The 25,113-nt window shown below is 39.9% G+C and overlaps 1 protein-coding gene across 3 annotated transcripts in view; it reads left to right on the top strand.

Moving 5' to 3' along the window:
* Nucleotides 1-24,756, top strand: part of KCNS3 (potassium voltage-gated channel modifier subfamily S member 3) — a 375,251-nt gene extending 350,495 nt beyond the window's left edge. For all 3 annotated transcript variants that reach the window (XM_085609167.1, XM_085609168.1, XM_085609166.1), the window contains exon 4: nucleotides 22,676-24,756. In XM_085609167.1, the coding sequence (XP_085465293.1) occupies nucleotides 22,676-24,214 (1,539 nt within the window). In that variant the 3' untranslated portion in view covers nucleotides 24,215-24,756. The remainder of the gene's footprint in view (nucleotides 1-22,675) is intronic.
* Nucleotides 24,757-25,113: the final 357 nt, after the last annotated feature.

The raw sequence follows: 25,113 nt of genomic DNA, 5'->3' as shown, positions 1-25,113 counted from the left end.
ATGTAGTTAGAAATGGTGGGAAAGAGACCTAGCCCAATCTTTAAAAAAAGACATTCAATTCTCCTTGTTGTAAAATGTATTAGCAAACTGCTGTTTCTCTGTTTCTGGCATAATCGGTTTGTCTGAATGCGAGAACTGTCCAACTGGCCATAAAAAAGAGCATTTAGTATCTGTTTTTATTGGGAAGGACTTCCTTTAACAAAGATTCCATAGTGTTTTGGGAAGGTTGAAATCAGAAAACATATTATAATCCGAATCTTATACTATCCGCATATCTAATCGTGAACGTTTTACATTTCCTGGGTGTCTTTAAATCTTAAAGCCACTTTTCTAAGGGTTACAAGAAGTAATGTTTAAGATCCTGGATGTGGCACTGTATTCTGCCATTCTGGACTAGTGTCAGTGCATCCTCGAGTCATTGGGGGGGTTCCTTCTGAACTATGGTTTATAGACAGATGGAATTCCATGAAATGTTGGGCAAACAAGGTGTTTTGAGGGGACTTCTGCTGCTTCCGTTTGCCCTGTAACCGTGCCTTGAAACCTGCAGTGATTCTTGGTGAATGCATACTCTTTTGGAGGTCTTTAAAAAGGTGGAGAGAACAGGCTTTAACTTTTTCTGAAGGAAGTTTTTCATACTTTCTATGTTTATTGACAGTTTAGGTCGACCAGTTGGTTTTGCTGTCTAATTCCTTCTGTTACCTTGAGGCAGTTACTTTTCCTAAGGCGTGTCTAAATCAGTCTCACAATCCAGTCAACATGGTCATGCAGTTGACCTGTGGTCCACTGCTTCTGTAACCACTTCCTGCAGCTCTAACATGGCCCTGTTCCCACCAAAAGCATCACAAGGGATCGCTTCTGCTCATTCATTAGTCGAATGGGGGAGCCACATGTGACTCTTAGGGGCATATTATCAAGGCCATTATCGCCGCTTTAGCGGCCGTTTTCGGCCTAAAAACGGCAATAATGGCATCGCAGTATTAGCAAGGACACGCTAGCACGTGTTTCCTTGTCTTAGCACTGGTTTTCCTTACGCCTTCCATCGCATATCTAATGAGATGCAAAGTAGGCGTTCCCTAGCAAAACAACATTAAAAATATCGCTATCTGTCCTTCGCTATATTTACAAGCCTGCCCAGGACTCATATAGCGATATTAAAAGCTGCGCTAACCGCAGTTATCACCGATATTTTACGTCTGTGAAAATCATGACTTGACTATCTTTTACATGGGAGGTGGATTGTATGGCTAAATCCACATCTCCCTATCACTAAGTATTCCCCTATCGATGCAGGTTTATCGCTGGATTCACAGCAATAAACCTGCATTTCGCCGCTATCGCCGGATCTTTCATCGCCGTGGAGATAAGCGTTGTAAATAACGCGATATCTCAGCGATCAAATCCGGCGATAGCCAGCGTTAAACAAAATCACGCTAAGCGCCCTCTGCGATATTTATCGCTGATCGTTGATATGCCCCTTAGTTCTGTGACATGGTCTGAGATGCATTAGCATTCAAAACCAACAGTGACCATCTTATAAAGGGTATTTTGCATTCACATTCCTATCCTGTAAGATGTTCTCAACCAGTTTCTCTGTTTTATTCTGTGAACAATTAAGACACAGTGATTCTTCAGGGACCGTGGAACTTCTTTTCCTGTGAACCTCCTGTTAAAGAGAGAGGAACAGTATCTTGTATGTGTCTTAGATGTATTTTTGCAAAAATGCTGTAGACCCAGGGCTATTTGCAGTCTTACAGACTAGTAATTGACCCTAGAGCCCTAATGCCCATTTCTCTATTGCTGTTATAAAGAACTGAATCTTGCAATACATATCAAAACCTGTAAACTATATTTTAAACTCTTGTGACAATAATATTTGTAATAAATAAGAGATGAATGAGGTACTATAATAACTTGCCAAAGTTGACTTATGATGTCACAATTAGGCTTGATCTAACTTGTGTATAATAATTGTGAGGTTTAGAGGTCTGCTCGCTTTGCAAAACTTTCCCAAGTGCAGTAGGGTTAGTTATTAGGATATCTTTTTTAAATGCGATTGGTGGGAGACCAAACCCCACAGCACAAAGTTGCTTCTTACCTCACTGGCTAATGGTGACAATTGATAGATTACAACACCTATGAGAGTCTATCCTATCTTTTAATGTGCAGAGACTCCCCAGTCGTAAAGGTACTACTAGTGAATACATTTGTGAATACATTACACCAAAAAAAGTTTACCTTTGTGGATCAGGCCCTTAGTGCTTTCATGCTCATATACGTGTCGCTATATGTATGTAAAATGTATGTATTGCCAGGAAAATCCTTCCATACACAACAGCAGGGTAGTTCAAAACCCGTTTCTCATTCGGGACTGGCTCAGAGAAAGAATGCAAGAATCAAAGCATGTGAAGGAGCGCAGATATAGCAGCACATCTATAACAGAATTAATATTTAATGTATAGTCTGGACCTTTATGAACATGGGTAAAGTGGCATTAATAATTTCTCTATGGTGAGCCTAATCAAAATTAATATTTTAGAACAGCTTTCACCCAGAGTATGAGTACCACAGTTAAGCACCACAGACTCACACTGTGGTAAAAGAATAATAATATATTATTTCTTTTAGGATATCCCATTTAATTAAAAGCCTTCACTTATCATGATCAATTTACTCAAGGTTCCAATTGTGACATACTATATGTATGCAGATGCCAGACTGACTTAGACTGCTGTACTATTCACTAAGCCTGCACACTGTACAAGCATGTGTACATGTTCTCATGTGTAAGCAGTGAAGGGCCTATTTTCCCAGCTATTCAGAAGTGGGCTTTATTTTAAAAGGTGAGCACTAGCAGTTACTACTCAAGTCCCTCTTAGTACAAGCTTACAGTGAGTGGGACTCAATTAGAGAGACTCACAGCACACACAGAATTCCACAATCAAAGGATCGAGGGGCTTTGAGCTGTTAGAACCCACTTCTTCACATGAGCTCTAAATCCTATGAAATGATGGGTCCTGGATTAAAAATTGGCCAGCTGAGCAGAGACAGCATGATGGGCTGCTGAGATGGAAAAGTTCCTCACATTGTAATAGATGAGCACCCCTGCCCTGAGTGCCCAACTCTACTGATGTCTGGATTCCTAATGCTATTTGTTGTTGTTATAGGTACACATGGATCATGCAGGTGTGCCATGACATAGGCTTGTCTCATGGATTACAGTCTTGCAGGACCAGGAGGGGCGCCCAAAGCGTTGACCTCATAGAGGTGGACTACTGCCATTACCAGGAGTTAAGCTGCTTAAGCATGGTGGTCACAGCATACCCTATTGTGAACAGTAGGAGTGAACAGGTCCTTCTTACCTGTCACTGGAATGAAGCCTCGTTCTGCTGCTGGGTGCTTAACATATCCTGGGTCTACATTGATTTGGTGTATAGAGCTGCGCAGGGCATGTGTGGTGTACCTATGCTAGAGTTATTTGCTTGTGAGTGGCACAATACATGAAGGATGTAGTGCTGTGCAGTGCATGTATGGTATCTTCATGTGCTCGGTGTATGTGTGCCTGTGAATAGTACAATACATGGCGTACTCTGGGTTCCATTTTAGGAGACCAGGGCTGCATGGCAAAACATGAGGAGGTAGAGGAATCCCCCCAGACAGATTTGTAATCGCTGCATTCCTGGAACACACTTTAGAAGTGAGAGCCAGGCTCCCCAAATACATTTCAAAATCTGTTCTTTGATTCAGAATGAGGTCACCTGAGGGGCCTGGGCACATCTCAGGAAGAAGATGGGGCTGATATTAGCATCATGAAGAGTAGGGCTGAGGGCCTCGGCTAACCTTTTGATGCACATGGCTGACATCCAGATGTGAACTCCTAGTCACCTCCATGGCCTGTGTTGTGGGGCTATCAGCTTTGGAGTCACTCCTCTGACAGGTGGCTTTCTGCAGGAAGGGAGGGCAGAAGAGTGGGCACTCCAAAAAGAAGCAGATCCCCAACATAAAGTATAAACACTCATACTCATTTGGTTTTTGGAAATGGACTATAAGAAGAGAAGCTTAAGGCCCCCAAAATTGTCAACTTTTAAGCAGCCAGTCTTGAGGAGAAGAAGCTCTGCAAGACTTTCGCCTGTGAGCAGGACTGCGGGCCAAGGCCTTCTAGTCTCCCAGCTGGGTGAGGGGACATCACCTAGCGAATCCAAGACCACCTGCCCTGGATCCTGGAGCTCCAGCACCTACCTTTATGAAGACCAGTGTGTCTTCATTTAATGTCTACTAACTTGTATTTCCATACTTCTGGCCTGAGAATTGTAATGATCTTCCACTATTTTTCTTGATTCATGAGGTGAGGAAGTTATATCTGCCCACCCATGTATATCAACAGTGCCAGCATATCCACAAGACAAGGTAAGGCAGCAGCCTTGTGGCACACAATTACAGAAGAAGTTCAGAAATAGTCTTTTTGGTGTGTGGAAGTGGCCGAGCTATTAACAGTCTGTTTTGCCAAGTCCACTACCCCACAGTATTCATTGGTTAAAATCTATAAGCACAGACCTACAATGTTTGTTAATGGCTCTACCCAAGCAATGCTGTACTTCACACAGTGCAATAGCTCATTGTTAATTTACGTAAATGGGTCGCGACACTGCTCGTCATGCTGCAAATAACCCCAAAGGATTCTGGATAGTGTAGTGGCTACGGTGAGTACGCCTACGCCACGAGTATATAGAAATATAATGCCATCCCTGGACACGTGTTTCGAGGTAATTGCCTCTCGTCAGCAGGGAGCAGGTAGGTATGCGGGGTGCCGATGACTGCCATATATATAGGTAAAATACCTTCCAAGGCGCGCAGGTGCAGACACCGGGCTCGTCAGCCAAAGTCGCTCGAATGAGCTATTAGTAATTTACGTAAATGGGTCGCGACACTGCTCGTCATGCTGCAAATAACCCCAAAGGATTCTGGATAGTGTAGTGGCTACGGTGAGTACGCCTACGCCACGAGTATATAGAAATATAATGCCATCCCTGGACACGTGTTTCGAGGTAATTGCCTCTCGTCAGCAGGGAGCAGGTAGGTATGCGGGGTGCCGATGACTGCCATATATATAGGTAAAATACCTTCCAAGGCGCGCAGGTGCAGACACCGGGCTCGTCAGCCAAAGTCGCTCGAATGAGCTATTAGTAATTTACGTAAATGGGTCGCGACACTGCTCGTCAGCCAAAGTCGCTCGAAAGCATGACGAGCAGTGTCGCGACCATTTACGTAAATCACTAATAGCTCATTCGAGCGACTTTGGCTGACGAGCCCGGTGTCTGCACCTGCGCGCCTTGGAAGGTATTTTACCTATATATATGGCAGTCATCGGCACCCCGCATACCTACCTGCTCCTTGCTGACGAGAGGCAATTACCTCGAAACACGTGTCCAGGGATGGCATTATATTTCTATATACTCGTGGCGTAGGCGTACTCACCGTAGCCACTACACTATCCAGAATCCTTTGGGGTTATTTGCAGCATGACGAGCAGTGTCGCGACCCATTTACGTAAATCACTAATAGCTCATTCGAGCGACTTTGGCTGACGAGCCCGGTGTCTGCACCTGCGCGCCTTGGAAGGTATTTTACCTATATATATGGCAGTCATCGGCACCCCGCATACCTACCTGCTCCCTGCTGACGAGAGGCAATTACCTCGAAACACGTGTCCAGGGATGGCATTATATTTCTATATACTCGTGGCGTAGGCGTACTCACCGTAGCCACTACACTATCCAGAATCCTTTGGGGTTATTTGCAGCATGACGAGCAGTGTCGCGACCCATTTACGTAAATCACTAATAGCTCATTCGAGCGACTTTGGCTGACGAGCCCGGTGTCTGCACCTGCGCGCCTTGGAAGGTATTTTACCTATATATATGGCAGTCATCGGCACCCCGCATACCTACCTGCTCCCTGCTGACGAGAGGCAATTACCTCGAAACACGTGTCCAGGGATGGCATTATATTTCTATATACTCGTGGCGTAGGCGTACTCACCGTAGCCACTACACTATCCAGAATCCTTTGGGGTTATTTGCAGCATGACGAGCAGTGTCGCGACCCATTTACGTAAATCACTAATAGCTCATTCGAGCGACTTTGGCTGACGAGCCCGGTGTCTGCACCTGCGCGCCTTGGAAGGTATTTTACCTATATATATGGCAGTCATCGGCACCCCGCATACCTACCTGCTCCCTGCTGACGAGAGGCAATTACCTCGAAACACGTGTCCAGGGATGGCATTATATTTCTATATACTCGTGGCGTAGGCGTACTCACCGTAGCCACTACACTATCCAGAATCCTTTGGGGTTATTTGCAGCATGACGAGCAGTGTCGCGACCCATTTACGTAAATCACTAATAGCTCATTCGAGCGACTTTGGCTGACGAGCCCGGTGTCTGCACCTGCGCGCCTTGGAAGGTATTTTACCTATATATATGGCAGTCATCGGCACCCCGCATACCTACCTGCTCCCTGCTGACGAGAGGCAATTACCTCGAAACACGTGTCCAGGGATGGCATTATATTTCTATATACTCGTGGCGTAGGCGTACTCACCGTAGCCACTACACTATCCAGAATCCTTTGGGGTTATTTGCAGCATGACGAGCAGTGTCGCGACCCATTTACGTAAATCACTAATAGCTCATTCGAGCGACTTTGGCTGACGAGCCCGGTGTCTGCACCTGCGCGCCTTGGAAGGTATTTTACCTATATATATGGCAGTCATCGGCACCCCGCATACCTACCTGCTCCCTGCTGACGAGAGGCAATTACCTCGAAACACGTGTCCAGGGATGGCATTATATTTCTATATACTCGTGGCGTAGGCGTACTCACCGTAGCCACTACACTATCCAGAATCCTTTGGGGTTATTTGCAGCATGACGAGCAGTGTCGCGACCCATTTACGTAAATCACTAATAGCTCATTCGAGCGACTTTGGCTGACGAGCCCGGTGTCTGCACCTGCGCGCCTTGGAAGGTATTTTACCTATATATATGGCAGTCATCGGCACCCCGCATACCTACCTGCTCCCTGCTGACGAGAGGCAATTACCTCGAAACACGTGTCCAGGGATGGCATTATATTTCTATATACTCGTGGCGTAGGCGTACTCACCGTAGCCACTACACTATCCAGAATCCTTTGGGGTTATTTGCAGCATGACGAGCAGTGTCGCGACCCATTTACGTAAATCAATAGCTCATTGTTAGTTTATGTGTTGGATAGAATACCTTAACCCTAATTACATTCAGTGTTGTCTATGTACCTTAGTTTGTTGCATCTGCCTTTTTTGGTACTCCGTAGTGTATGTGGCGTGGACCTTTTTTTAAATTTACTTCGCTGTGAAGCTAAGCCGCTGGTTGATATGTTTTAGTGATATAAAGGGAAAATGATTAGAAGTTTTTAAATGATTTAGAAACATGCATGCAATGTTTTTCAATTTTAAATATATTTTTATACAGCTGAAACGTAATGGTTGACCTTTAAAACTTATGAATAATTGGAAATTGCTAGTGTACATGAGTAAAAATGAATTTCATATTTATGTTTAGCCCCCCTGTATAAATAAGGGTAAGTACTTGAACGTGTCTGAAATAATTTTCTATATTTCACTAATGCACTGTAGCTCATTTACCGAGGTTCCATTAAACCATCAAAACCACTTCAAGGGAATTTAATTTTGCAGACACTGTTACAACATAATATAAAATGGAAAGTGCTGGCATATCAATTATTTAGTGTTTCTGCCAGTGCAGTCCGAGCAGCATAATATTAGTGTCCTGAAACATAATGTGAAATTCAGAAATATTATATTATAACTGTTGGAAAGAATTATCAGAAAACAAAGAAAGAAGTATAGACGCCACTCATTAGACCCACTACTTCACATGAATTGTGTATTTTGCAGTACAGTGTTAAAAGGCTTACAGTATGTTAGTGTCGCGTGTGTCCAAAACAGCAGCAACACTTTACATGAGACATACTACTTCACAAAATGACTTGATAACTTTAAATTGTAATAAATCTCAAAGTGAGGATCAATAATTTATAGTTGTAAATGAATTATACCTTTTACTTTGTTGGAGCAAACAGAGGTAACACCTGTCGTTTTATTAACGTGTAGAACTACAAAAGTCAAGATAGGTGTTTGCATGAAATGTATAATACAATTGATCCTCATTTGCCATTGCCCTGTCTAGACAGGATTCTGGTTAAAGATTTGCTAACATCCCAGCTACCTCTGTCCATGCTGCTCTGTTTGATACTGATGGGCCTCCCTCACAACATTTTGTGCTACAATAAACATTATCCCCACATGGCATGGGTCAAATTTACTTTAAAGGAAACTTTCAGCATTACATTCTAGGTCGGACGCTGCGATCTACCTCAGCTCACAACCTCGTAGTGCCCAAATTAAAAAAATCAGGCGGGGATGGCAGACATTTCTTGTGGGAACCACCAAACTCGGGAATTCCCCCGCTTGAATTAAATAAGGACACTTAATTGTTAGCTTTCAGGAAAACACTCAAAACCTGGCTTTTCAACCTGTAACTCCACTGCTAAACCTCTGCGATGTCTTTCCTGAGCAAGCGCCTAGACACCCTTGGGTATTAGTCATGCTATACAAATTTCCTTTTGATTTAATTTTTATTTCAGTCCATTTCTAAACACTGAAAATGTGCTTGCATGGAGTTTTTTTGACATTCATAAATGCTGGAGAATAAGTAATGAATTTGGACATTTCTTTGAGGGGATATCAGCAGGATTAAGTGAGTGCTCACAGACTTATGTTTGTACCTATTCAGATACATTTCTTTTGAACAGAGACAGAGACAAAATTGAGTTGGAAAAGGGGGAACATTCCACAAGTTTTTAAAATATATACATATTGATTTTTCAAACCAAAATAACAAACTCAAAAAACATGATGTTTTATAAAGTCCTAGCTCCGAAGGATGACAGTCTCCACTATCATTATTATAGTAATTCCGTGCTGATACACCTAGGGCAGGCTCTGTGTCTACTCTTCAGCCTTAGAAAATAAAGTATCAAACTATGATCCTGTCTCTTCACAGTTATATTATTGTGGAAAAAGACCTTTGCATCAGGTTTATGCATGTGGACTTTCTGACCCTTTGATCCCTAGTGAATTTCTGAAAAGTCAGCTATAGTCTACAAGTTCAGGAGTGAATGAATAGGAGGACACACATATTTAAATTAAATTAATAAAGCAGAATGCTTTACTGATGTCTTAAGTTAAATATTAATTTAGGTGGATCATTTCTTTGGGAATGAAATAGTTGAAAAAGATACATTTGGGAAGAGTAAATACAATGGGATACAGAAAGAAAAACTAGACTGAGAGAGATCTAGACATGTTGGCAGATGCGGTATTAAAATACTGTTGTCAGACACAAATATTGCATACTAAATATTGTTTGGAAAATTGCAAAATATCTCCTTATTGGAGTAAATAATAATAGAAAATCTTTACCCATTGAGCCAATTTTTTTTGTATGTGATACTTAGGTCACAATGTTTATGCTGACAGCATTGCTTTAATATATATATTTTGAAATATGACCAGCAGAACAGTAGAATGAGTACACCAGTTTGCAAATTTGCATGCTTTTGTGGCTTGCAAGAACTTGAACTTTTAAACATTTAGTAATGAAAATTCAATTAATGCTATATTTCAGACCGAGCACTAAAAACAAGGAAATAATTCAAAGTGGAAATCAGTGGCCATACATTCCTGTTTTCTGTACATGGGATTATAGTTAGGTTAATGATGAGGTCAAAGTTGCAGCAATGTTCAACTGCCTTGTTCAGTTAGTGGTGGAGGTGTGAAGATCCTCCCTACATGGGCAATCACCACACATTCAATAATTTCTACAATGTGTAGCCTGGCTACAGCAGCCTAAAAACCTGCTATCAGACCTGTCAAAATATTTCTTTTTGACACCTGGAAAACCCTGCTTTTAAATATTAATTAACCACCCCTAGGTGCACCTTGTTGCTCTAAAGGTAGAATGCCTTAGAATTAAAATTGGAACATATGCAACATTAGGTTGCATGTCCCTTCAATGACCAGCCCTCAAAAGTGATTTTGACTGGCAAGGCTGTAGCTGGATCCTAGAAAAAGTAAAAGTACAGACTATAAACTTTAATTTGTAACTTTTGATAAAAGAATTTGTAAAATAATCATTCAAAGAAGATTTTCTTTATTTCTTAAAAATGTAATTCTTTGGGAAAGTTAGGTTTTCTATAAATATGTATGAAAAGTAACTTTTTTCAAAGTTATTGTTTCCCTTTCTGAAGTACCTCAAGGCTAATTTGCATTAGCCTGCTAGCAAATGCCCCGCCTGTTCTTGACTTCCATAAAAACTACTCACAGAGCAGGACAATGGCTTAAGCCTGGTGACAGGTTGGGCTGGATGTGGTGCATGTAATCCAGATCAGCTCAGGAAGTGCAACTGTGGAGATTCCAGGAACTTCATTAACTTGAAAGGGTCAGGGGTGAGACCTTTACTGTTCATGGTTTAGTGTAAGAAGAAATTTCAGAGGAGCAAAGCCTTTGCTCCCCTGACCAAAAGTAGCCAGATTAATGCCACACATAGTGGGAGGGAAGCTACTCCCAGAACTAGCTTGGAAAGGACACAGGGGAGGTGACTGCTTGTTTCCCTGGCCACACCTTTGGGTGTACACAAGGGAGGAAGGGTTTCCCCTTTTTAGATTTTAGGAGTAAGGTGCACTGTGGGATTGATTACAGTAGAGCAAACGCGAACTGCTGGAAAAGTGGACTGGGCTACCTCATGGAACATTTTTCATATTGGCTATGGAGGGGTGAGAAGTCACCGCCAACCAAAGGCATGTGCAGGATATAAAGGTGGCAGCCCGTGGAGCCTTCACCAGAACACTTTCTGGACATGCAGATGATGAAAAGAAGACTGAACCTGCTGTCTGTGACCTGTGTGGAGACCTGAAGTGCTGGACCTGCTCCCACATTTACCCAATACTGAGAAGTGGACTCCAAGGGTAGGTTGACTTTATCCCTGTGTGGCTGCAGGGACACAACATGCTGCAAGTGCCCTTTTTCTTGAAGTGGCCAATTGACCAGTACCAACTGGACGTAGGCTGAACCCTGCCAGTGACTTGTGCTGGAATGAGTCCTCGCTGCTAATTGCTGCCAATGAGGTGCTGGGAGCCTTAAAAGTGACCCAGAAGAGCTGTTCCAAAAACCCTGAAAAGTTGGGACTTAGAGTATTTTTGGACTGCCAAGACCTTCGGCCTGTCAAAGGGACCTTGTGGCAACGGTGTCCTAACAGCGTTCCTAGATACCGTGTTACTGCCTCCATAGACTATGATTTATGATTGGTATATAGTGCTTCTTGGTGCTGCTTTCACTTAAATCTTTAAAAATGTACATCTCTGATCCCCATTATTGCATTTTTTTTTTTTGCTATCATTTTTTTTTTTAAATGTACTTGTTTTAGGATTTTTATTGTTTGCTGTTGTGACTTTACCACTGTTTTGGTACTGCATAAATACGTAACACATTGCCTTAAGTTAGTTCTGTCTGCTCTGTGCCATTGCTACCAAGGGGTTGAGCTCCTTTCAATTTAATTACTTTTGCGGTTCACCCTGACACGTCAGTGTAACTATTCCACCCACCCCAAACATAAATCCACTTTCTTACAGGCATGTTCATAACTTGGGAACTCTGGCTGTCCATTACGATCAGTAATAATATATAAAGTTCTGTATTGATAGCTGCCCCTCTCATGGTAGGAACCATAGACACTTCTAGGCCCTACAGATCTTCTTGACTATTCACACAAAGGTGGTAATTAAGGCATATAGTGTTTTTTAAACAACATATTAAGGTAGATGACATGATGTGGCATGAAATGAATATACAAATAATGGTAGGGTATTCATTATTCATATCATTTACTTGAAAGGAGATAGAGGCTTATGGCTTCATTCATTTAGGCAATAATCCAAAGTTGGGGACCAGAATATATTATTGCTTCTTATGACTTGAAGGTATTCAGCATCATGTCTCCAATGGGTTGATTTGAAACTCTGTAAGGCATGTCTAAACATGGGTCTTGGTAGAAAAATATTTGTTTCCTCATTTGATGATATAGTTGAAGACAGTAACTCGTATATGCCTGGACAATGGCCTTTCTGGATCTTCCTTTTCTAGGTTTAGGTGCCCGCTCACAACTCAAATTCCCATTTATGTCTCTATATAAGTAGGTTGTTCCTCCTTTCTTTTTTCCATGGCATGAAAATTCCTCTAATCATCTCAAATTTCCATATTTCAAAGGGCTTTAAATCTCTGTAGCTTTATTTTGTGAAGTGCATGACCACTTTTTTTCTTTTCAAGAGGTATCAAATAGTATACATTTAAGACAATGCTACATTGCTAGGAAGCCTTAATGAAGGGAGCCTTAGTGACCTTTCTGAAATGTTTTGTGCTGCTTTATATGAGTGTTACAAAAAGTTGTGTTTGGCTTTGAAAACCATGGTGCCTGTCCACAGTCTGCACTGAGGGGTTGATTCTTTGCTGGAAGAGGTACTTAAATATTTTACCATAAAATTATTCTGCAGACTTCAGAGACCACATAACCTCCATGTTCCTCTGAAGAACTTTAATGAAAGCGAAGTCTCATGATATCAGATTACTCCAGTAAATTCTAAACTGTCCTGGTTATAAGAAAGACAATTACCTCATGCTGTGTTTTACTGCTAAAGATAGAATGAAAGCAAAAGTGAAATATGCAAGGACCACATCTCCCACAATGTTTTGAAGGTCCTATGAAAGGAACTCTTACTACAGGTGCACACATGAAAAAGGTTCCTCTGCTGCTTTTTCTGAGGGCTACCTCAGACTTTGGTTATGTTATCATTTAAAGTGTGTTTTTCTGTCTTTTTGTGCCTTTTTAATCTTCAATCAAGAACTCCCAAAAAAGAACTATGGGTCTGTTTTAGAATTTTAGTTGGAAGTGGATATCCTCCAATTTCTGAGGCAAACTCTAAATATGGTATAAAATCCAAAACCTTAATTTCTTCCACCGTAGGTATAGAGTTTCCTATAGAAATTGGAGAATTTTCAGTTACGACAAATGCCAACTTATACTTTCATCCATCCAAAGTTAATAAGGTAAGCAACATTAAATTCAGCAATAGTTTATAGCATTTTGGATGATCAAAAAACTGGTAATCCTGCTTTAAAAAAGATCTGTTTTCTTCAGGCCAGTAGTTGTTTAATTGCAGACCAATAAAACATAGCACCTAGTGCACCTTACCTTGACATGCTTGGTGCTAATATGCAACTCTCTGACCAGCAATTAAGCTACAACTTGTCATACATTCAAGCACAATCTCTCTTTAAAGCATCCTAGATCATTTAACGTGAACTCATTTTGATTTATGAAAGGGTTAGACTAAGTAAGATACCCTTTCCCAAATAAAAGGTAATGAAAGTGAGCCAAGAAAGGGCATCAATCAGGAAATGAAACAGGTTTATGCATAAAGTTAAAGTTATGTTAGGTCAAGAAATGTTGGTAATTTAAAAGGATCGCCATAGAAAGCCTTGGGTGATGCCAAAATGATGACAGGAGTGAGAGTATTATGCTCAGGTTGTGGAGGTGATAGTGCAAATTGGGGTGTGGTGGAGTGGCAAGGCAGCTTACAGTGACTGACCGGAAGCAGATAGACTTGTGTTTGTTCACCACCAATGACCCAAACGTGGGAAGCACGGAACAGTGTGGACCCTAGGGAAGTGAAAAAAAAAGAAAGCAGTAATACAGTTATCTCCAAGCACAAAGCCACATTTTGTACCTACTATTGCTGGTTCTGTTAACAACCCTTGATACAGTGACGGCCATGCATACAGCCATATTTCCATCCCTTGTTGCTGCTGGTTTACCTTTTATTCGTTGTAGAATTAGTGTTCTGTCCCCCAAGGTGATGGACAGAGATCAAATGCTACTCAGGCAATGAAACATCTTTTGGCATTTTCACCTGTTGAAACAGGTCTTTTTTTGTGTTTAATAAGCTTAATTAAGTAACTAATCGTTACATAAAGATAGGCCATGAAACATAATATAACTGTAATATGATAGAAATGGAGAAACAGGCAGTAAGCAAAGTAGAAAGCTGCTGTCATTTTATCAATAACATAGGGAGAAAGGGGGAGGGAAGAAAGAAAAATAAAAGGGGAAATATAATACAATTCTCTAATTGAAGATCGTGGAAACAAATTGTAAACCTATTAAAGAAGACGCAAACTCTTAACACATCAGAAATGCAAGCCAAAATTGAAAGGAAACAGGGGAAAAGTAAGGTAGAGGAAAAAGCAGAGACAATAATGATTTATGGAGGTTGAAAAGTCTCAGAACAATTACGAAATGCACGCATTGAAATCTTAGTTAAATAATTGGATAGTGATGACCAAAATACATCTCTATTTGCATATGGTTTAACAAAGGATTCAAATGCAATATCTAATCTATGACAATGACAGACATTATTCCACCAGGACTTCACTGAAAGTTTAGTTGAGCATTTCCAGTTAAGTGTGATTTGCTGGAAAGCAAAGCCCAACATCAAGTCAAATAAATCTTTTTCATGTATAGACAATCCCAATGATTCTGATAAACTTCCTGTAAAAAAAGAAAAATATTTGATAAGGGTGCATGTAGGTTAAAAATAGCCGAAAGGTGCTTCCAAACATCCTTCCAAAAGGAAGAGACAGCGGGACAATAAAATAGTAGGTTCATCAAATCAGCCATAGGAGAAAGACAGGACCAACAATCCTTATCAGTAATATGTATAAAATTAGCTATGGATGAAGGTGTATAATATAATCTATGGTAGAGAAAGAACAAGGATTGAGTAGTAGAAGCAGATCTGAAAATCTTTAAAGACCTAGCCCATAGTTTGTTCCAAAAATCTATGCTCCAATCACAATCCAGATCCCTCTCCCAAGCAGTTTCTATCTTAGATTTAGCTCGAACAACATCAAGAGTAAGAAGATGTTCATAGATCAAGGAAGCTTTAGGAAATACAGTTAAGACTCTGAGTAGTGGATCCACTATTGGAGTAGGTTCAGTAGAGGGGAGAGAATAAAACACGTCAAGGATTATTTCCATGAAGGATGAACATTTGTGCCAGAATGAGCGCAGGAAAATAAAGGTGTTCCGAAACTGAAGAAAGGAACATGGAAATAAACCATCAAACACATCCCAAACCCAGATAATATCTTTAAGTCTCCAGGATTTCCAAAAAAGAGGCTTATTATTAATGGTAATAAGACAATTGTACCAAAGGGGAGACTGAAGGAAAGAATCCCTAGAAATGATTTCCAATTGATAATTAGGTTTTAATAATGAACAAGTATGTTTAAACAGCGGAAGAGAGGTAACATTAGCCTTTGTTGTGAAGGCTAGGACTTCCTTAACAGAAAAGGGTGCAAGTAAGGAATGTTCAATTGTGACCCACAGAGGTGTAAAAGGGGAGACTTCAGTCATTTAGAAGCTAGTCGAAGACAAAAGGCCTTATGGTATAATCGGAAGTTGGGAAAGTTCACTCCTCCCACAGATTTACTTTTCCGAAGATCTGACAGAGAAATTCTAGATTTTTTTATTGTCCCATAAACATTTAGAGAGAAGGAAATCAAGTTTTTTAAAATAATCTTTTGGGAAGTTTATGGCAATCATAGAAAAAATATATAATAAAATAGGAGTAATCATCATTTTAATAGAATCAGGACGTCTTCACCAAGAGAGAAAGAAAGGATTCCAGGAGGAGATAAGTTTATAAATACGATCAATCACTTTCTTCATATTGAATGTAACTGAGTCTAATATGGAATTATTAAACCAAATACCTAAGTATTTGATTTTAGGACTGTTCCAACGAAATCCGGTGGCATCAAAATGTGTTTTGAAACAGAATTTGGTAATGGGTAGAATATCTGTTTTGGCAGAATTAATTTTATATCCTGAAACAAGGGAGAAGTCTGACATTTCTTGCATAAGGGGAGGGATAGAAGTTTCGGGATGAGATATAAAGAGTAACATGTCATCCGCATAAACCAATAACTTCAAGTGTTGATCACCATAAACAAAACCAGAAATAGATGTATTTTGACGAAGATGAGATAAAAAGGGTTCTCATGATAAAATAAAAAGAAGGGGTGAGAGAGGGCAACCTTGACGTACACTGCACTGTAAATTAAAAAATTGAGATAGAAAACCATTTACTACAACAGAAGCTTTAGGAGCTGAGTATAACAGAGAAATCAGAGGAATTAATTTAGGACCAACTCTTGCTTTACATAAAAAGGACCAGATCACTCTATCAAAAATCTTTTCTGCATCAATGGAGACTGCATCCATCTAGGAGATAGGGGATAAGGAAGAGTTTAGGCCTTATTCAAAATATTAAATAATAAACAAGACTTGTCCGATGTTAATCTACCTTTAACGAAACCACATTGCTCTAAGCCAATTAGTTTCGGTAGAAGAGGTTCAAGGCGTAACGCAAGTAATTTGGTGAACATTTTGTAGTCCACATTCACTCGGGAAATAGGACGGTAATTTTTACATTGTTTGGGATCCCGACCATCTTCATGGATTAAACAGATTGTAGCTTCTAAAAAAGTGCCCTGCGCCTTATCAGAAGTATGAAAATATTAAAAGAGCTGTAAACGTTTTGGAAAAAGAAGATTTGAGAAATGTAAATAAAATTCTACAGTGAAACCATCCGGGCCTAGAGTTTTATTATTCTTAAGAAGACTTAAAGATTGAGATATTTCCAGGATGGATAGATCAGATTATAGAGGAGCAAAATCCTGGTTTACATGAGATGAAAATGGGACGTGGTTAAAATATGTATCGATATGTATCGATAGAAGGGGGATGTGAAGAGGACTCTGGGATATATAGATTGTTTTATAAAATTCCATTAATTCATTTAAGATGTCTTGGTCTTTAAAGTGGAGTTTTCCGTCTGGTGAATGAATACAATCAAAACATGTTCCTTCCAAGACTTAAGGTAATTAGCCAGGAGCTTGCCAGCTTTAGTTCGTCCACCATAATACCGAGCAGTCGTTCGGAGAAAAATAGACAAAGCATTACAGTTGATGTTTTATTAATGTCAAATTTTGCGCGAACAAACTCCTGTAAGGCAGATTCAGATGAGGATGTATAAAATAATGTTCTAAACGTTTGATATTGGCTATCAAAAACTTTCTGCTGATTAAGTAATTGTTTCTTTTTCCTGGAATCAAGGTCTATAATTAAACTATGTGCCATAGCTTTAAAAGAGTCCCAGAGTAGTGAAGGAGAGGTATCTGGAGACGTATTTAAGGTAAAGAATTCATCCATAAAGGAAATAAAAGAGGAAGAAAAAAGTGGATCTTGCAAGATAGAATTATTAAATCTCCATCTATAAGATCTGGGTTGGCATGGTCAGAAATGACAATGGGTTCAATTGAGGAGAAAAAAAGGTTCTGTGTTAAAGCAGGAGAAAGAAAAATATAGTTTAATCGGGTCAGAGGGCCATGTGGGGGAGAGAAAAAAGAGAATTCTGTGTAGTCAGGATTACAGAGCCTCCAAGCATCCACACGGTGTATCTGAGATATTGTACTTTGAAATTGTTTGTGGGTCTTATGAGGGATGAAACAGACTTGGGATTGACGATCAAAGAAAGGGTCAATCACTTGGTTACAGTCACCTCCTAAAATAAAGAATTTGTCTTTATGTTGAATGCATTTTTTTGTGATATTAGGCCAAAAGGAATAATCCGGTTGAGTTGGACCATAAATATTAAAAACTGTAGGATAAATAATATTAATGAGCAACTTAACTAATATCCATCTACCTTCTAAATCAATTTCTTTAGAAATAACAGAAAATTTCAAACGTTTATGAACTAGAATAATTACCCAATTTTTCTTAGTGGTCGTAGGAAACAACAAGACTAAACCTACTCACTGTCTTTTAAGCTTCAAAGCCTCTGTCTCTGTCAAATGAGTCTCTTGCAATAAAACTAAATCAGGATTATATAAGGCTAAATGAGACAGTATTCTCTGCCTCTTTATAGGATTAATAAAACCTTTCACATTCCATGAAACAGATTTGAATGTAAGAAAACGGATTAAATATAAGAAACACGATTAACATCGATGAGGAGAAAGAAGAGGAGTCTTGAGAAAAGAGAATTATAGAGTAAAATATTCAATGAAATAACTAAGAAAAAGGAAAGAGAAAAAGGGAAGGGAAAAAAGAGAAGGAATAAGTGAGCTAGTAAGAGAAGACAGTACATGTCATACAAAAAATGACGACTGAAATACATACCTGAAGGGGAAACAGACAGATACTAGGACTGGTGACAGACAACAAAGACGGCACCTGACAGGGGAGATGAACCACGTCGGGAAATCAAAAAGGAAGACGAGGTTATGGAAATGATTATGTAAGGAATCCAAATGATCTGTAATAAAGATAAAAATAAAAGACACAACATGGATGATTATAAACAGATATAATTACCAAAACATAACCTACAAAGGAAATGATTAATGAGGGTTAGAGTGAGCGTTACATGAGCCTTTAAAAAATTCACATAAAAGTCCCGTTATGGAAGGAGGACCAGCTGTTTCCATGGGAGTGTGAATGAAGACATTTTTAAAGGTCTGCAGGGACTTCAAAAGTAGACGTGTTGTTTTGAAAAGTTATTTTGAACAAGCATGGATGGAATAAACCATATCGGGCACCAATGGAACGTAAAGCTGGTCTAAGATCTAGAAAATCCTTCCGTTGTTTAGCTGTTACTGTTGAGACATCTTGGGATATGAACACCTTAGATCTTGGCCAAATTAATTCCTTCTTAAGTTTGGCCACGTTCAGGACTTGCAAAAGGTCTGTGAATTGCAAAAAAAGAAGGAGGGAGCAGATGTGGAAGAAAGGCGAGGGCCCAGCCTATGGGCACGCTGGATATTCAGAGAAGTCGAAGCAGGGAGATCCAAAAGCTTCGGAAGATAGGACGTGAAAAAAGTCACAGGGTTATTTCCCTTGATACCCTCAGGAAGACCATACAGGTGCAGGTTGTTGCGCCTGCTTCTATTTTCAAGATCCTCAGTAGATTTTTTCAAGAGAACCACCTCCCTCTCCATAGATGACATTTTTGTAGGGGTATATTGAAGGTCACTGATGTGTTGTTCGATCGTGGATAGCCTGGAATCAAGCATAAACCATTTAGTATCCAACACCTGTAGGCGTGTATTGGTTTCCTCTATAAATGGGTGTAAAGCACATATTTCCTCAAGAACAGTGTCTAAAGACACAGGCGAAGCAGGTTTTGGTGGAGAAGGAGGATCTTGTTTGAGTCTTTTGTTAGTAGGTGAGGGCGAATTTGATTTTGAAGGCACAATGGATGAAGGAGCTGCTCTGGAAGAATTAGAATGAGCCAAATTGACTGGGTTGCGCAAGTCATCCATAGAGGGTGCCAAGGAAGCTGACTGCGTCACAGGCAAACTAGTAATAGACTTTTTGCCAGAATGCAACAGCTGTTTAGATCTGCCCATGTAATACAAAGTTCCAATAGAACCAGCGTAGAAAAGAGAAATAAATAATAAGTTCTCCCTTTAATGTGGCGTGAAAAATGCCCTTTTGAGAGTAGCTGGAGCAAGGTACTAAAAGTAGAGAGATATACGTCTCAAAAGCCAGTGCACAAACACAGTACCTTATGTGAGAAGCAGAGCTGAAAGGAACTTCCAGTCAGGAGAAGAAACAAAATGGTGGCCGGAAGGCAGGAGAAGGGGTCTCACGACATTTTACATATCAAAAGGTAGGAGGAAGGGTCCAAAAGACAGCCTCATGGTCAGGGATATTCCGCAACGGAAACCTCCCCCTGGAGTCCAGAAAACAGCGTTGGGACTGCCGAAATCCCCTGATGATCTCCTGTCGTAGCGCGGAGCTCTGAGCTCAGGCGGCCATCTTGAAAGGCGCCACGCGCGCGTCCACCGAAACAGGTCTTGCTAATTAAATACCTTCTTTGAGTGTAGGGTATAAACAACAGAGCCCAGAGGACTGCTTTGAAGGAATAATTCATATCAGTCTAAACTCCGGACTAACTGCTGGAAACCACTCAGTACACTAGTTAGACAGATGCATATCTTTGTCCTGTGATTTTCATGGTTTGTGGAAATGGATGGCAACATTGTAAATATCATTTTGGCACTCTGGACGTTTAACTCAGGAACATTGCTCAGACATCTTAGCACAGCGAACAGAGGAATATTGCAACAAGTAACAGACTATGAATAGTAAAATGTACTCAGAACACTTTTATATGTGACTTGTTTTTCTTCATCTTTCATTATGACAACCTTTTTTTTGTAATGGGTTTAATCTCGAAGACCTCCTGTTTTGTACTACAACAGGAACTTCCACCTGGCATGTGTGTTGGCCCCTATTTTCATTTTTGAGCCCTATAATTTAAACTCTAGACTGGGCATGCTAAATAACCTTCGGCCACATATGCACTGCTGAAATTGACTGCTTTTATTCGCCCATTTCAGTGACTATACTTGGAGAATGGTGGGGCTGCTTGTTAGGGGATCAGGAAGACACTGGAAAACAATACAGTATTAAACACTACCCTATTATAAGACAACAGTACAAGTGCAGACCACACTGCATGTTGCCTGTGAGTCAGTAATGATTTTGTGTACCAAGGTTATTTTGCCCATAATGCAAATTGAATATCATACAACTTAGACAATTGCTGACAGCTGAGGTACAGGCCCTTGCCTCATAATAAGATATATTAATTCATATTTAATTTAGATTTCCGGAGCAACGACAGTGATTGGTGTGAATGTCAAATCCTGTAGATAATTTGGTGTGAAAAATTACATCTAAACTCCTATTAGAATACCTCCTTTTTGGTACTTGGACCATTGAATAACTGGGCCACCATAAGAGAAATAATGAAATATTCATGCTTGTGATTGGAAGTCATCTTCTAGAGTAACATATTTACTCTATGGATTACCCTGGTGAAATTACATGTCGAGCTTAGGCCAGGAAACCAACTGTGGGTCAAGGATTCCCTTATTGAATCCTGGTTAGCTTAGTGTTCCTTCTGATTGAACACTGTGACATCTCAGTGATAGGTGACATCAAGACTGTGTCTTTCTCTCTCATAGCCTGCCAGTGGACTCCCTAAAGCAAAATACCTAAAATGCAAAGCACGAGCTACCAAGTGGCCATTTACTTTCACTGCTCTTTGTGACCATATCTAATCGATCTGCCGTCCAAGAGCTGCAAATGACAAAACCCAATGAAAAACGTATGGAGGAGGGATAAACCAAAGCTGCTGCCCTATACATTTACCAATGGATGACACAGCCATCACCTAGCTCCTTACAAGAAGGTAGACTCATAAAACACTCTTCACTCTCTGCCATGCAACCTGTTGGGATAATGCCAGCATATTCCGGTGATTCGCCTTTAAGTTGGATTTAGAGTACCAAAATGAGACCCTAAGCCAAATGGCTGTCTTCATTGGTTGGATTTGAACTTTCAGGCAGTTCTAGGGGACATTTAGGTTCCACCTTTAAAAGTAGCAAGTACACCAGAATGAAGTAGAAATGGAAGTGTTGATTGTGAGAACTTTCTAGGGATTGAATGAGGTCCACCTGCCATTCGTATTCTAGTTCACATTTTTTTTAAAACATGCGTATGGCACTGGCACTGGCACTGGCACTCCAAAATCAGCATATATCTAAAATAATAAATACATCTCTGCTTATTGCAATACAACATTCTCTAGTATGTCAGAAGAATGTTAAAATGTTGCTCCCTCCTCTTACTTAAACCACAGCTTCTCAGACTGATTTTAAAAACTGGCAGAGGCAGCTTCCTGACCGGATCCAGTGGACTATTTGTATTACACTATTGGCAAAACATTTTCCATAATCTTTCTAAATGACCACCATCTTGTGTGACAGAAATATCTAACAAACCAAGTTTTCCATGTTTTTATCATGGTTGATCACTATCATTTACTTTGCCAATGTACACACATTTTAAACACCAATGCCTTATGTCTCACTCAATATTGTCACCCTCACAACAAAGCAAGACCAGATGTTTCTATCTGTGTTTGATAGACACAACTTAATGTACACCAACTTGTGTATATTTGTCTTAGGTAATGTTGCTAATAAGAGAACCTGCTGGGCATTAGTCAAGATGTTAGATGCAAGTGGTACTACAAGTTTAGAAAAATAATGCTTGTATAAGGAGAAACTACAGATTTGATCATTTATTGCCCAACAAAAGCATGGCAAGCATCATAAAATAAAAAACTTTGAGGTTCGGTCCGCAGTCAGTTGTGGCCATTTAGCTTGATACTCAATTTTCTGCATTAGCAATTCATATGAATTTTAATATATTTAGAGGTTTTATATTGTTTTGTGTATAAGACTCTGTTTTCCTAACCTTAATTGGGAATGTTTGATTAAAAAAAGTATTTTGATGACAGACCACAATGGTAAGAATACCATTTAATTGGTTAATCACTCATGTTTTTTTTCTAGGTTCAATGTGGCCTATATGGCTTACGCATTGGCAGCGACAAACCTACATTCAAAATGGTGTATGGTGATATATTCCACAGACATGGAAAAAGTGATGAAATTGTTAACTTGAACGTTGGAGGCTTCAAGCAATCTATCCATCAAGGCACCCTCCTTCGATTTCCTCACACAAGACTTGGAAAACTGATCAAGTGCCACTCAGAAGAGGCCATATTGGAGCTATGCGATGACTACAATGGCACCAATAAAGAATATTACTTTGACAGGAATCCGTCCTTCTTTAAATACATCTTGAACTTCTACTACACTGGAAAACTTCACGTCATGGAAGAGTTGTGCATTTTTTCCTTCTGTCAAGAAATAGAGTATTGGGGGATCAATGAGCTCTTCATTGGGGCCTGCTGCATCAATAAGTATCACGATAGAAAGGATTTTAATAATGAGAGAGACTGGGATCAAAAAAGTGACGTAAGGAGTGAAGACTCTTCCATCGACGAGTCATCAATGTTTGAAAAAGAGTTAGAAAAGTTTGATACTCAATGCTTGGGTGAACTGAGAAGAAACATATGGATTAGACTAGAAAACCCAGGATACTCTTTATTAGCAAAGGTGATTGCAATTTTCTCCATAAGTGTGGTCCTTGCTTCCATTGTGGTTATGTGCATTCATAGTATGCCTGAGTTTCAAAGATTTGATGCCAATGATAGGGAAATTGAAGACCCTGGTTTAGAAGTAGTGGAGGTTATTTGTATCGTTTGGTTCACCACAGAGCTCGTGGTAAGACTTGCAGCTGCTCCAAGTCTAAAGAAGTTCTGCAAAAACCCAATGAACATAATTGATTTTGTCTCAATTATTCCTTTTTATGCAACTCTCGCTGTAGACACAAAAGGCGAGGAAAATGAAGGAATTGAAAACATGGGAAAGGTTGTTCAAATTCTTCGTTTAATGAGAATATTCCGCATCCTGAAACTTGCCCGACATTCAGTGGGGCTGCGTTCTTTAGGTGCAACTCTGAGACATAGTTATCACGAGGTTGGGCTACTACTGTTATTTTTGGCTGTTGGGATTTCAATTTTTTCAGTTCTCGTTTACTCAGTTGAAAAAGATGATGATATGTCAAAACTACAAAGCATTCCCATGTGCTGGTGGTGGGCGACTATCAGCATGACCACTGTGGGCTATGGGGACACTCACCCGGTCACTTTATTTGGGAAGCTTATTGGCAGTGTATGCATTCTCTGTGGTATATTGGTGGTAGCCCTACCCATTACCATTATTTTTAACAAGTTTTCTAAATACTATCAGAAGCAAAAGGTTATAGATGTGGACGAATGTAATGAGGAAGAGGCGAAGGAAAAATGCAATGACTTACCTTACTTTAACATCCGGGATATCTATGCAAAAAGGATGAATTCTTTTATTTCCAGCCTTTCTTCTGTTGGAATTATAGCAAGCGAGGAAGACTCTACAGATGCATCTAGCATGCAGGAGCTTGAAGCTGTTTGCCACACATCTTTTGACAAAGGACCTATAAAATGAGTTCACCATGCTTCCCAATTTCCTGCTTGCAATTTCTGTTAAAAAATGTGGTCTCTATCTTATCTTCACTGTGTCTTTAAACACTTTCGTTTTGAGCAATTTCCATTATTACAGCTTTAGAGACACTGGATTTCTTAAAAAGCACTTAATTCTCAGGGTATGACAGCCATATTTTTTGAACATGAATTTCTTTAATAATATATGCTTTATTGTTTAGATAAGGATAAGATAAATGCCTCATTGATGTTTTATTTTTTTACATTATTGATAATATGCTATTTATAGAAAAAGAGAAAAATGATATAACATGCTGCACCTGCAGCATAGTACTTCAGGATGCATGTGTGTTTGCACTTTCTGGCAGTCGCGTGGCGGTAAATTGTGACATAAAGAGAGAGGCACAATCCAATAATTTAGGTCCATGGCATGCGCTGCATGTGCAACTTGAAAATGGAATACGAGATAAACGGTGATGCAAAAAATGCATGCAGATCCATTCCCAGTGAGCGGATATGAAATTCTGGCGCCAAATAAACCTCCTAACGCAGTGAACAAATCAATTTGTGTGATGCAGCATTTTTCAATGAGCTTGTTGTGTTTATACATTGTAGAGAATATGAAAAATATACACAGAACATGTAAAGAAGGGTACTGGAATATCAACATTGTGTGACAGTGAGACATTGCCCCTCTCACTAATGTTTATACAGGACTTGTGTGCCCATAGCAAAATTTCAGGATAAACTCTGACTTTCTAAATGAGTACAATTTAGAGTTATTTTATGTAACTTTATCTTATGTGGATATACTGAAAATCCCACATGAATCAACCATCCTTGGTCTAAGTTCAATGTCCATAGCCCATCCTATTAAAGAATTTAGATACACATCATCAATTG

This window comes from Triturus cristatus, chromosome 6 (assembly GCF_964204655.1).
Source record: "Triturus cristatus chromosome 6, aTriCri1.1, whole genome shotgun sequence".
Taxonomy (NCBI): Eukaryota; Metazoa; Chordata; class Amphibia; order Caudata; family Salamandridae; genus Triturus; species Triturus cristatus.
The sequence above is the reverse complement of the archived record's forward strand: the minus strand, read 5'-3'. Positions and strand labels throughout refer to the sequence as shown.